At 43.5% G+C, this 13578-nt stretch overlaps 1 protein-coding gene across 1 annotated transcript in view; it reads right to left on the minus strand.

The window, feature by feature from the left end:
* LOC106584557 (calcium-dependent secretion activator 2) overlaps nucleotides 1-13578 on the minus strand; it is a 91664-nt gene that overhangs the window by 30524 nt on the left and 47562 nt on the right. Inside the window, exon 2 of the mRNA XM_082968255.1 lies at nucleotides 3590-3703. Coding sequence (XP_082824381.1) covers nucleotides 3590-3703 — 114 coding nt within the window. The remainder of the gene's footprint in view (nucleotides 1-3589; nucleotides 3704-13578) is intronic.

The following is a 13578-nucleotide window of genomic DNA, read 5'->3' on the forward strand; positions in this document are numbered from 1 at the left end:
ATGGCTAACTCTGGAAATTCCTTCAGGCTCTTCTCTCAGTATGACTCCCTGATAAAATAAAAAGGTAAAAAAATGTAATAAAAGTACTGTTGGATAAGCATCTTCCCCCCACTGTCTCTCTCAATCTCTTTCCACATCCCATTCTTCTTCTCACCATTTACTTGCCTTTCTCTTCGACACCCCTTTTTTCTCTATGCTAATCATCATCACCTGTTCTTCTCCTAACACTCCTCCTCTCGCTTTCCCCTCTTCTTCCAGTCCTCCATTTTATTTCCTCTATGCTTCCCATACACCTCATTAATAACAGTTGAAGAACCACCACTAAGAATGGATAGAAATGATAAGCAATGGTTTTACGCACATCCAACTTTTACACAGCAGCAGAACAAAAAGAAGAGCCAATACAGAGAAAAGGTCATGTTGGTTCACTGGTTGCTGTTCTCAGTGCTATGTTGATCAATCTATTGGTAATTGTCACGTCTGCTCCTCCCCTCCGGCGTACGACATTATGATTCACACCTGGACTCCATTACCTTCATAATTTCCTCCCCTTTATATGTCACTCTCCCATGTTCACTCACCAGTTGGTATTGTTCTTGTGTATCGGCGTACTGCCTTGTTAGAGTCGTGTTCTTGGTTTTGTTGTTTTAATAAAACGTTTCACCTGCACTTGCTTCCGACTCACCGCCCCATCATTACAGTAATACAAATTCCAACTTTTGACAGACATGGTCGTAGTGAAAATGTTAAGCCTGAGGTAGAGCAGAAAATTCCATGTGTTCGGAAAGTATTCAGACCCCTCATTTTTCAAAATGTTACCACTTTACAGCCTTATTCTAAAATGTATGAAATTGTTTCCCCCTCATGTATACACAATACCCCATAATGACAAAGCAAAAACAATTTTGTAGACATTTCTGGGGAAAAAAAGTTTCATATCACATCTACATAAGTATTCAGACCCTTTACTCCGAGGGCCTGATTGGTGTCACACTTTTTCTCCATCCCTAGCAAACACAGCTGATTAATCAAATTGCATTCTTAACTGAAGATCATGATTAGGTGATTATTTGAGTCAGGTGTGTTAGCTGGCAAACCTGTGACACCAATCAGGCCCTCGGACTGGAATTGCCCACCCCTGCTTTACTCAGTACTTTCTTGAAGCACCTTTGGCAGCGATTACAGCCTTGAGTCTTCTTAGGTATGACACTACAAGCTTGGCACACCTGTATTTGAGGAGTTTCTCCCATTCTTCTCTGCAGATCCTCTCATGCTCCATCAGGTTGGATGGGGAGCGTCGCTACACAGCTATTTTTAGGTCTCTCCAGAGATGTTCGATTGAATATGAACCTTCGCCCCAATCTGAGGTCCTGAGCACTCTGGAGTAGGTTTTCATCAAGGATCTCTGTACTTTCCTCCTGACTAGTCTCCCATTCCCTGCCGGCTGAAAAACATCCCTACAGCATGATGCTGCCACCACCATGCTTCACCGTAGGGAAGGTGCCAGGTTTCCTCTAGATGTGACGCTTGGCATTCAGGCCAGAGAGTTCAATCTTGGTTTCATCAGACTAGAAATATACATGTTTTGCCTTGTCATTATGGGCGCATTGTGTGTAGATTGATGGGAAAAAAAAGATTTAATCAATTTTAGAATAAGGCTGTAACGTTAAAAACAGGAAGGAGTCTGAATACTTTCCAAATGCACGGTATACGCACTAGCGGGTATGGACACTACCAGAGGGCAGAAAGTAATCAATAGACAAAGATTAATAGTGGACTGTCGGATGCTATCAGGGCATTGCGGTGTATTGCCAAAGCTACTGTATTGATCAGGCCTAATGACTTACCTGACATGCAGTGATCACATTAGAATGGATTATATGTGCCTGGGTCTGCTCTAGTGGTGGGGGTGCTGCTGCTGACTCCTAACTACACAATGCCCCTAAATATCCATAGGAACAACAACATGAACATGATCAAGCACACACGCCATGTACTCGGAGTGACAAAGGCAAATACTTTGAACCTTTTAAGAGTCTGTTTTAGTGGATTTGCATAGTCCTGAGCATCATGGGTAAATGTGTAAGCACAGTAATAAGTCAGAATTCCACCTCCTCCAGTTGGACATATGGCCTGTGGCCTTCCGCACTCTAGCAGATGCCTTGGAGAATTGAGAATTCAAAAAGTTGATGAACTTCTTACACTTCAAGATGATGTCCACTGAATAGTAATAACAGGTCGTCTTTGATCACGTCTTGCCCTGACACTCTTCACATAGTGAGCCGTGCAAAGACAGGCATAGACTTCAATGGGTTCCTCTCCCATCTACTGCAATTAAAGAGGTTGAGAAGCCCGCTCAACTGATAAGATCTCCATCTCATAACCTATGATAGTCACAACTCACTTCAAAAGGAAGAGGAGAGACTGAGACAAGGAAAGAGAGTGATGAGGCAATGCAGAACCCAACCCTATCCTCCCTATCCTCCAGTGACAGTGTATGGTGGTGTCAATCAGTAAATTTAGCCTTCTCTTCCTCTGAAGCGAGTTGTACCCATCATATTTTATGAGATGGAAATCTTATCAGTCAAGCAGGCTTCTCAGCCTCTTTAATTGCAGCAGATGAGACAGACAGGGAAAGAGGGATGAGGAGAGGAAGAGGCAAAGATGGAGACCACAAACGAGGGACAGGCAGGGAGAAAGCGAGAGGGAAAAAGTCAAATAAAATATATCAACGAGAGATGGACTGATAGCAAACAAGAGGGAAAGAAAGAGGGAAGAATGGACCAAAAATAAATAAATGTGGGTGCTAAGAGGGATGCTAAGAAAGTGGAAGACTAAACAAAAGTGTGCCGCAATGAAGTGATAGACGTATTGAGAAAGAGGGAGTGGAGGTGTTTGAGAGCGCCCTCCTCTTCAGAATCCCCCCCACGCATAAGCTGTTAGCATCAGTTGATCGATTTCAAATATTTTTCACCAGACACTCGCAATAACGTTAATTACAAAATGGCCCGTAAGAGTGAAATGACCCTATCCATCTCCAGACAGACTGGAGGAGTGAGGGTAACCACATAACAGAGATTAAGTGGGACAGAAAAAGCCTTGTTTATCGAGATTATACCACTGGCACCTGTAGTTCTCTCTGCCAAGTTGGAGGCGCCAGTCAGGCGAAATTGAAGAGCACAAGAGGTAAGGCCCTTCTTCTAAAGAACAGATTCCAGACAGTACAGCTGAAAAATAAACAACTGCTGGGCAGACAAGTGTGGCACTGGAAAACTGCAACCCCCACTGGGCTCCCGGTGGTAAGTAGAGCATGCCACATTGGAAGCAAGCCAGTGAGCCCACATCAACATTTACATACAATGACAATGCAGTGCCCAACTCGATCCTCCTGGCCCACAGTGACAGCGTATGGTGGTGTCAATCAGTGGCCAATCAGTAAATTGATAAATTATGTGCGATGGAGAAAATAAAAAACGATCAGGACTGTGGCCGTCAAGGACTTTAGCACTGACAAAGTTATATGTTTAGGTTCAAATACCGAGTGTTTTATACTGAATGTGTTTTTTTAGGGCCGAGGGTGAGGTCTTACCTCATAGTAGCTGCGCACAGCATTGCAGAAGGCCTCGTCCGCCACAATCTGTGTCTCCCCATTCAGGAAGGCCAGGAAGTGATCCTTTATCGCCTGCAGCTGCTGCTTATTAAGCTGAGAGCGAAAGAGAGAAACAATATTAAAACAAAATAAGACAAGAATAATATTATTTAATCATCATTATATCTAATTTTCACATCAACAAAAGATTGGATTAATTTATTTTTGTACAACTTTTTATTCTAGTCATTGTTGTCCTGGACTTTGTTCTATTCAAGCCATGAAGTACTCGGTGACAAAAGACTTCAAGTGCTTGGAATGCGTTTGAATGGAATGAAATTATTGGTTTCAGACATCTTTTCTCTATTTTCTGCAGAATTGTGTTGCTAGACAACCAATTTAACAGAGTGCTGATGGAATGATGCCTCTACTTCACTATAACATGGCAATCAGTAGAATACACTATTTCCCAGAAACAAATCATAGCCAGCAAAGAAGCCCTAAAAAAAGTGAGGCAACAATTTCAAAAACACCATCAGTCCATATCATTCTTGTTCGAAAATTCTCTAATGATTACTACTGTCTGAAAGAAATGCTTTTTGCCAACATGTTCAGTTTTAATAAGCAAGAAAAAACCCAAAAGGTTTCTCTCTCTCGCTCTGCCATTGCTTATGTATGAGGGACGAGCCAGTCTGTATTTGGAAAATGAAAAAAAAAATTATCCCACTGACAGTAGCACTGCAAGCAACAAAAACATAATCAAATTCATATTGCTGTTTCTCCTGACACAATGTGGACAGCCACTTATCTTCCTCCTCCAGCCCCTGTGTGGGGAGCGTTATTGCGAGATGGGTTTTCCGCAACTTAAACAAGTGTTTAGCCTTTCAACTGTGTGGCTACTAGTGAGCTGAGGGAATGCTGATGTTACCTGTTGTTATTCATTGTGTTTACAACTGTTTAGCGCCTAGTCTTATCTCCGGATAAATACTTTTATTTTATTCATAATTTCTTCATTTTCAGAAGGAATGCTCTGCCAAAAGTTCGGTCAGCTGAAATGATAGCACTGCTTCAAAAAAAGGAAAACTTTGTGAGCAAGCAGAGTAATAGCCTCTTCATATAGGAAAATCATATGGGAAAATCAACAACAAAAAATTACACGACTGGCCTCATACCTCTGTGTGTGTGTGTGTGTGTGTGTGTCAGGTGTGCGCTCTCTTGAGCGTCTACATACACATACAGTTGAAGTTGGAAGTTTACAATTCCAGTTTTTCACAATTCCTGACATTTAATACTAGTAAAAATTCCCTGTCTTTGGTCAGTTAGGATCACCACTTCATTTTAAGAATGTGAAATGTCAGCATAATAGAAGAGAATGATTGTCAGCTTTTATTTCTTTAATCACATTCCCAGTGGGTCAGAAGTTTACATACACATAGTATTTGATAGCATTGCCTTTAAATTGTTACACTTGGGTCAAACATTTTGGGTAGCCTTCCACAAGCTTCCACACAATAAGTTGGGTGAATTTTGGCCCATTCCTCCTGACAGAGCTGGTCTAACTGAGTCAGGTTTGTAGGCCTCCTTGCTTGCACATGCCTTTTCAGTTCTGCCCACAAATTTTCTATAGGTTTGAGGTCAGGGCTTTGTGATGCCCACTCCAATACCTTGACTTTGTTGTCCTTAAGCCATTTTGCCACAACTTTGGAAGTAAGCTTGGGGTCATCGTCCATTTCGAAGACCCATTTGTGACCAAGCTTTAACTTCCTGACTGATGTCTTGAGATGTTGCGTCAATATATCCACATAATTTTCCTTCCTCATAATGCCATCTATTTTGTGAAGTGCACCAGTCACTCTTGCAGCAAAGAACCCCCACAACATGATGCTGCCACCCTTGTGCTTCACGGTTGGGATGATGTTCTTCAGCTTGCAAGCCTTCCCCTTTTTCCGCTAAACATAACGATGGTCTTCATGGTCAAACAGTTCTATTTTTGTTTCATCAGACCAGAGGACATTTCTTCAAAAAGTACGATCTTTGTCCCCATGCGCGTTGCAAACCATAGTTTGGCTTTTTATGGCGGGTTTGGAGCAGTGGCTTCTTCCTTGCTGAGCGGCCTTTCAGGTGTCGATATAAGTCTTGTTTTACTGTGGATATAGATACTTTTGTACCCGTTTCCTCCAGCATCTTCACAAGGTCCATTGCTGTTGTTCTGAGATTGATTTGCACTTTTCGCACCAAAGTACGTTAATCTCTAGGAGACAGAAGGCGTCTCCTTCAGGAGCGGTATGACGACTGCGTGGTCCCATGGTGTTTATACTTGCGTACTATTGTTTGTGCAGATGAACGTGGTACCTTCAGGCATTTGGAAATTGTTCCCAAGGATGAACCAGACTTGTGGAGGTCTAGAATTTTTATTCTGAGGTCTTGGCTGATTTATTTTTATTTCCCCATGATGTCAAGCAAAGAGGCACTGAGTTTGAAGGTAGGCCTTGACATACATCCACAGGTACACCTCCAATTGACTCAAATTATGTCAATTAGCCTATCAGAAACTTCTAAAGCCATTACATCATTTTCTGGAATTTTCCAAGCTGTTTCAAGGCACAGTCAACTTAGTGTATGTAAACTTCTGACCCACTGGAATTGTGATACAGTGAATTATAAGTGAAATAATCTGTCTGTAAACAATTGTTGGAAAAATTACTTGTGTCATGCACAAAATAGATGTCTTAACCGACTTGCCAAAACTATAGTTTGTTAAGAAGACATTTGTGGAGTGGTTGAAAAACGTGTTTTAATGACTCCAACCTAAGTGTATGTAAGCTTCCGACTTCAACTGTGTGTGTGTGTGTGTATATTTATATATGTGTGTGCGTTCGTGCGTGCGTCAGCTCAATAACAGTCACACAAGCATTGCCCAGTGGTCCTTTCCGTGCTGAAAAAACTAGCTGGTGTGTGTGTGTGTGTGTGTGTGTGTGTGTGTGTGTGTGTGTGTGTGTGTGTGTGTGTGAGAGAGAGAGAGCGAGCGAGCGTGGGTGCATGTTTGGAAAAGTACTCTAGAAAAGTTTGAAGCAATCGAACTTGAGTCTAACACAGGGTGACCAAGCCCTGGAGCAAGGTGTGCTGACATTGACTTTAGTGGTATCTCTACCAAACAGCCTCTCTCCGCTGGGAAATAAGGGTCTGACGGAACAGATACATCATATCACGCCACAGACGTCTAAACCTGGACAGAGCATCAGACAGATAAGTACAGACATAAATTGAGCTGAAACTCAACAGGCATCATCACCTTTCAAAAGGTCTCTTCACAGTTAAAGAGCCATGATCCTTTAGGAACGCTCTTGGCAAGGTTTGTCATTTATTATGGGGAGATAGATGAAGAACGTATGAACGCACTCAATGCATTACACACAGATGGTAGATATACAGGGTTGCAGATTAGATGACTAGGAGAAGGTTTGACAATGTTTGTATTAGGTGATTCAATGCAAGGGTGGGAGTGAATTATCCAGCATTGTTTTCATCTCCACTGAGAGTGTGTGAGAAATGCATTGTGAACGGCAGGTGGGGTGGGAGGTTTGCACTAAGGTGTGTGTGTGAGAATGCACTCTAATTACAAAGTATTCCTCTCATCAGAACAATTAAGAGCTTGTTGGCAAAACCAGCAATTTCATCTGAATAACAGATCAATAGATGAATAACAGATCAATAGCTGTCTTTTCGGCTGCGATCTGAATAGGTCTATCGGACACTTTTCTTGGGCCACTATAACTAACTATTTTGCCAACTTGGACTGGTCCCCCCTTCCACACGGAACCCCACTAACCCACAGACGGAAACGCACGAGGTGGATAAAAACAGACCTCCCTCCCATCTTCCACCAGCTTGCTACCTATGGCCCGGCTAGCTGTCTGAATCTCACTGGACCCTTTGATCACTCGGCTAAGCATGCCTCTCCTTAATGTCAATATGCCTTCTCCATTGCTGTTCTGGTTAGTGTTTATTGGCTTATTTCACTGTAGAGCCTCTAGCCCTGCTCATTATACCTTATCCAACCTCTCAGTTCCTCCACCCACACATGCTATGACATCTTCTGGTTTCAATGATGTTTCTAGAGACAATATCTCTCTCATAATCACTAAATGCCTAGGTTTACCTCCTCTGTACTCACATCCCACCATAACTTTGTCTGTACATTATACCTTGAAGCTATTTTATCGCCCCCAGAAACCTGCTCCTTTTTCTCTCTATTCTGGATGTCACAGACGACCAATTCTTATAGCTTTTAGCCGTACCCTCATACTTATTCTTCTCTGCTCCTCTGGGGATGTAGAGGTGAATCCAGGCCCTGCAGTGCCTGGCTCCACTCCTACTCCCCAGGCGCTCTCTTTTGATGACTTCTGTAACCGTAATAACCTTGGTTTCATGCATGTTAACATTAGAAGCCTCCTCCCTAAGTTTGTTTTATTCACTGCTTTAGCACACTCTGCCAACCCGGATGTCCTAGCTGTGTCTGAATCTTGGCTTAGGAAGTCCACCAAAAACTCTGAAATCTTCATCCCTAACTACAACGTTTTCAGACAAGATAGAACGACCAAAGGGGGCGGTGTTGCAATCTACTGCAGAGATAGCCTGCAGAGTTCTGTCCTGCTATCCAGGTCTGTACCCAAACAATTTGAACTTCTACTTTTAAAAATCCACCTCTCCAAAAACAAGTCTCTCACCGTTGCCGCCTGCTATAGACCCCCCTCGGCCCCTAGTTGTGCTCTGGACACCATATGTGAACTGATTGCCCCCCATCTATCTTCAGAAATCGTGCTACTAGGTGACCTAAACTGGGACATGCTTAACACCCCAGCCATCCTACAATCCAAGCTTGATGCCCTCAATCTCACACAAATTATTAATGAACTCACCAGGTACAACCCCAAAGCCGCAAACACTGGCACCCTCATAGATATCATCCTAACCAACGTGCCCTCTAAATACACCTCTGCTGTTTTCAACCAAGATCTCAGCGATCACTGCCTCATTGCCTGCACCCGTAATGGGTCAGCGGTCAAACGACCTCCACTCATCACTGTCAAACGCTCCCTGAAACATTTCAACGAGCAAGCCTTTCTAATCGACCTGGCCCTGGTATCCTGGAAGGATATTGACCTCATCCCGTCAGTAGAGGATGCCTGGTTATTTTTAAAAAATGCCTTCCTCTCCATCTTAAATAAGCATGCCCCTTTCAAGAAATTTAGAACCAGGAACAGATATAGCCCTTGGTTCTCCCCAGACCTGACTGCCCTTAACCAACACAAAAATATCCTGTGGCGTTCTGCATTAGCATCGAACTGCCCCCGCGATATGCAACTTTTTAGGGAAGTTAGAAACCAATACACACAGGCAGTTAGAAACGCCAAGGCTAGCTTTTTCAAACAGAAATTCGCTTCGTGCAACTCCAACTCTAAAAAGTTCTGGGACATTGTAAAGTCCATGGAGAATAAGAACACCTCCTCCCAACTGCCCACTGCACTGAGGATAGGAAACTCTGTCACCACCGATAAGCCCACTATAATTGAGAATTTCAACAAGCATTTTTCTACGGCTGGCCATGCTTTCCACCTAACTACCCCTACTGCATTCAACAGCACTGCACCCCCCACAGCTACTCGCCCAAGCCTCCCCCATTTCTCCTTCTCCCAAATCCATTCAGCTGATGTTCTGAAAGAGCTGCAAAATCTGGACACCTACAAATCAGCTGGGCTTGACAATCTGGACCCTTTCTTTCTAAAATTATCTGCCGAAATTATTGCAACCCCTATTACTAGCCTGTTCAACCTCTCTTTCGTGTCGTCTGAGATTCCCATAGATTGGAAAGCAGCTGCTGTCATCCCCCTCTTCAAAGGAGGTGACACTCTTGACCCAAATTGCTACAGACCTATATCCATCCTACCCTGCCTTTCTAAGGTCTTCGAAAGCCAAGTTAACAAACAGATTACCGACCATTTCGAATCCCACCGCACCCTCTCCGCTATGCAATCTGGTTTCAGAGCTGGTCATGGGTGCACCTCAGCCACGCTCAAGGTCCTAAACGACATCGTAACCGCCATCGATAAGAAACAATACTGTGCTGCCGTATTCATTGACCTGGCCAAAGCTTTTGACTCTGTTAATCACCACATCCTCATCGGCAGACTCAGTAGCCTTGGTTTCTCAAACGATTGCGTCGCCTGGTTCACCAACTACTTCTCTGACAGAGTTCAGTGTGTCAAATCGGAGGGCCTACTGTCTGGACCTCTGGCAGTCTCTATGGAGGTACCACAGGGTTCAATTCTTGGGCCAACTCTTTTCTCTGTATACATAAATGATGTCGCTCTTGCTGCTGGTGAATCTCTGATCCACCTCTACGCAGAAGACACCATTCTGTACACTTCTGGCCCTTCTTTGGACACTGTGTTAACAACCCTCCAGACGAGCTTCAATGCCATTCAACTCCCCTTCCGTGGTCTCCAACTGCTCCTAAATACAAGTAAAACTAAATGCATGCTCTTCAACCGATCGCTGCCTGCACCTGCCCGCCTGTCCAGCATCACTTCTCTGGACGGTTCTAACTTAGAATTTGTGGACAACTACAAATACCTAGGTGTCTGGTTAGACTGTAAACTCTCCTTCCAGACTCACATCAATCATCTCCAATCCAAAGTGAAATCTCGAATCGGCTTCCTATTTCGCAACAAAGCATCCTTCACTCATGCTGCCAAACATACCCTCGTAAAACTGACCATCCTACCAATCCTCGACTTCGGCGATGTCATTTACAAAATAGCTTCCAATACCCTACTCAACAAGCTGGATGCAGTCTATCACAGTGCCATCCGTTTTGTCACCAAAGCCCCATATACTACCCACCACTGCGACCTGTACGCTCTCGTTGGCTGGCCTTCGCTTCATAATCGTCGCCAAACACATTGGCTCCAGGTCATCTACAAGACCCTGCTAGGTAAAGTCCCCCCTTATCTCCGCTCACTGGTCACCATAGCAGCACCCACCTGTAGCACGCGCTCCAGCAGGTATATCTCTCTGGTCACCCCTAAAGCCAACTCCTCCTTTGGTCGTCTCTCCTTCCAGTTCTCTGCTGCCAATGACTGGAACGAACTACAAAAATCTCTGAAACTGGAAACACTTATCTCCCTCACTAGCTTTAAGCACCAGCTGTCAGAGCAGCTCACATATCACTGCATCTGTACATAGCCCATCTATAATTTAGCCCAAACTACTACCTCTTCCCCTACTGTATTTATTTATTTTATTTATTTTGCTCCTTTGCACCATATTATTTATATTTTATCTCTGAACTTTCTTCAAACTACAAATCTACCATTCCAGTGTTTTTCTTGCTATACTTTATTTACTTTGCCACCATGGCATTTTTTTGCCTTTACCTCACTTATCTCACATCATTTGCTCACATTGTATATAGTCTTATTTTTTCTTTTTTCTACTGCATCATTGATTGTATGTTGTTTTACTCCATGTGTAACTCTGTGTTTTTGTATGTTGTCGAACTGCTTTGCTTTATCTTGGCCAGGTCGCAATTGTAAATGAGAACTTGTTCTCAACTTGCCTACCTGGTTAAATAAAGGTGAAATAAATAAAAAAATAAAAAAATAGACAGTCGTGTGTGTGTGTGTATATGTCTCAGCTCAATGCCAGCCACTGAATCATTGCCCAGTCGTCCTTTCCATGCTGAAAATACTAAGTAGTGTGTCTATGTATGTACAGTGTAGAGGTCGACCGATTAAATCGGCATGGTCGATTAATTAGGGCCGATTTCAAGTTTTCATAACAATCGGTAATCAGCCTTTTTGGACGCCAATTATGGCCGATTACATCGCAATCCATGAGGAAACTGCGTGGCAGGCTGACCACCTGTTACACGAGTGCAGTGTCAAAAGGACCTTGTGGCTGCAAGGACCGAAGGTAAGCTGCTAGCTAGCATTAAACTGCTCTTATAAAAAACTATCAATCTTCACATAATCACTAGTTAACTCCACATGATTGATGATATTACTAGGTTAACCAGCTTGTCCTGTGTTGCATATAATCAATCCGGTGCCTGTTAATTTATCATCGAATCACAGCCTACTTCAACTTTGCCAAGCGGGTGATGACTTAACAAAACACATTCGCCAAAAAAGCACAATTGCACCTAACCATAAACATCAATGCCTTTCTTAAAATCAGTACACAGAAGTATGTTTTTTTTTAACCTGCATATTTAGTTAAAGGAAATTCATGTTAGCAGGCAATATTAACTAGGAAAATTGTGTCACTTCTCTTGCGGTCAGTGCAAGCAGAGTCAGGGTATATGCAACGGAGCAAAGCACAGAGAGATCCTTGATAAAAACCTGCTCCAGAGCACTCAGGACCTGAAATTGGGGACAAAGGTTCACCTTCCAACAGGACAACGACTTCAAGCACACAGCCAAGACAAGGAGTGGCTTTGGAACAAGTCTCTAAATGTCCTTGAGTGGCCCAACCAGATCCCGGACTTGAACCCGATCGAACATCTCTGGAGAGACCTGAAAATAGCTGTGCAGCGACACTCCCCATCCAACCTGACAGAGCTTGAGAGCATCTGCAGAGAAGAATAGGAGAAACTCCCCAAATACAGGTGTGCCAAGCTTGTAGCGTCATACCCAAGAAGACTCGAGGCTGTGATCGCTGCCAAAGGTGCTTCAACAAAGTTTACGTTTTTTCACCTTTATTTAACCAGGTAGGCAAGTTGAGAACAAGTTCTCATTTACAATTGCAAGCTGGCCAAGATAAAGCAAAGCAGTTTGACACATACAACACAGAGTTACACATGGAGTAATACAAACCTACAGTCAAAAATAGAGTAGAAAAATAAGTCTATATACAAAGTGAGCAAATGAGGTGAGAAGGCAAAAAAGGCCATGGTGGCGAAGTAAATACAATATAGCAAGTAAAACACTGGAAGAAAGTGCAAAGTAGAAATAGAAATAAATGGGGTGCAAAGGAGCAAATTAAATAAACAAACACAGTAGGAGAAGAGGTAGTTGTTTGGGCTAAATTATAGATGGGCTATGTACAGGTGCAGTAATCTGTGAGCTGCTCTGACAGCTGGTGCTTAAAGATAGTGAGGGAGATAAGTGTTTCCAGTTTTAGAGATTTTTGTAGTTCGTTCCAGTCATTGGCAGCAAAGAACTGGAAGGAGAGGCGGCCAAAGGAGGAATTGGCTTTGGGGGTGACCAGAGAGATATACCTGCTGGAGCGCGTGCTACAGGTGGGTGCTGCTATGGTGACCAGCGAGCTGAGATAAGGGGGAACTTTACCAAGCAGGGTCTTGTAGATGACCTGGAGCCAGTGGGTTTGGCGACGAGTATGAAGCGAGGGCCAGCCAACGAGAGAGTACAGGTCGCAGTGGTGGGTAGTATATGGGGCTTTGGTGACAAAACAGATGGCACTGTGATAGACTGCATCCAATTTGTTGAGTAGGGTATTGGAGGCTATTTTGTAAATCATGTCGCCGAAGTCGAGGATCGGTAGGATGGTCAGTTTTACGAGGGTATGTTTGGCAGCATGAGTGAGAGATGCTTTGTTGCGAAATAGGAAGCCAATTGTAGATTTAACTTTGGATTGGAGATGTGAGTCTGGAAGGAGAGTTTACAGTCTAACCAGACACCTAGGTATTTGTAGTTGTCCACATATTGTAAGTCAGAGCCTTCCAGAGTAGTGATGCTGGACAGGCGGGCAGGTGCAGGCAGCGATCGGTTGAAGAGCATGCATTTAGTTTTACTTGTATTTAAGAGCAGTTGGAGGCCACGGGAAGAGAGTTGTATGGCATTGAAGCTCGTCTGGAGGGTAGTTAACACAGTGTCCAAAGGAGGGCCAAAAGTATACAGAATGGTGTCGTCTGCGTAGAGGTGGATCAGAGACTCACCAGCAGCAAGAGCGACATCATTGATGTATAC

Source organism: Salmo salar, chromosome 23, assembly GCF_965601325.2.
Source record: "Salmo salar chromosome 23, fSalSal1, whole genome shotgun sequence".
Lineage (NCBI taxonomy): Eukaryota > Metazoa > Chordata > Actinopteri > Salmoniformes > Salmonidae > Salmo > Salmo salar.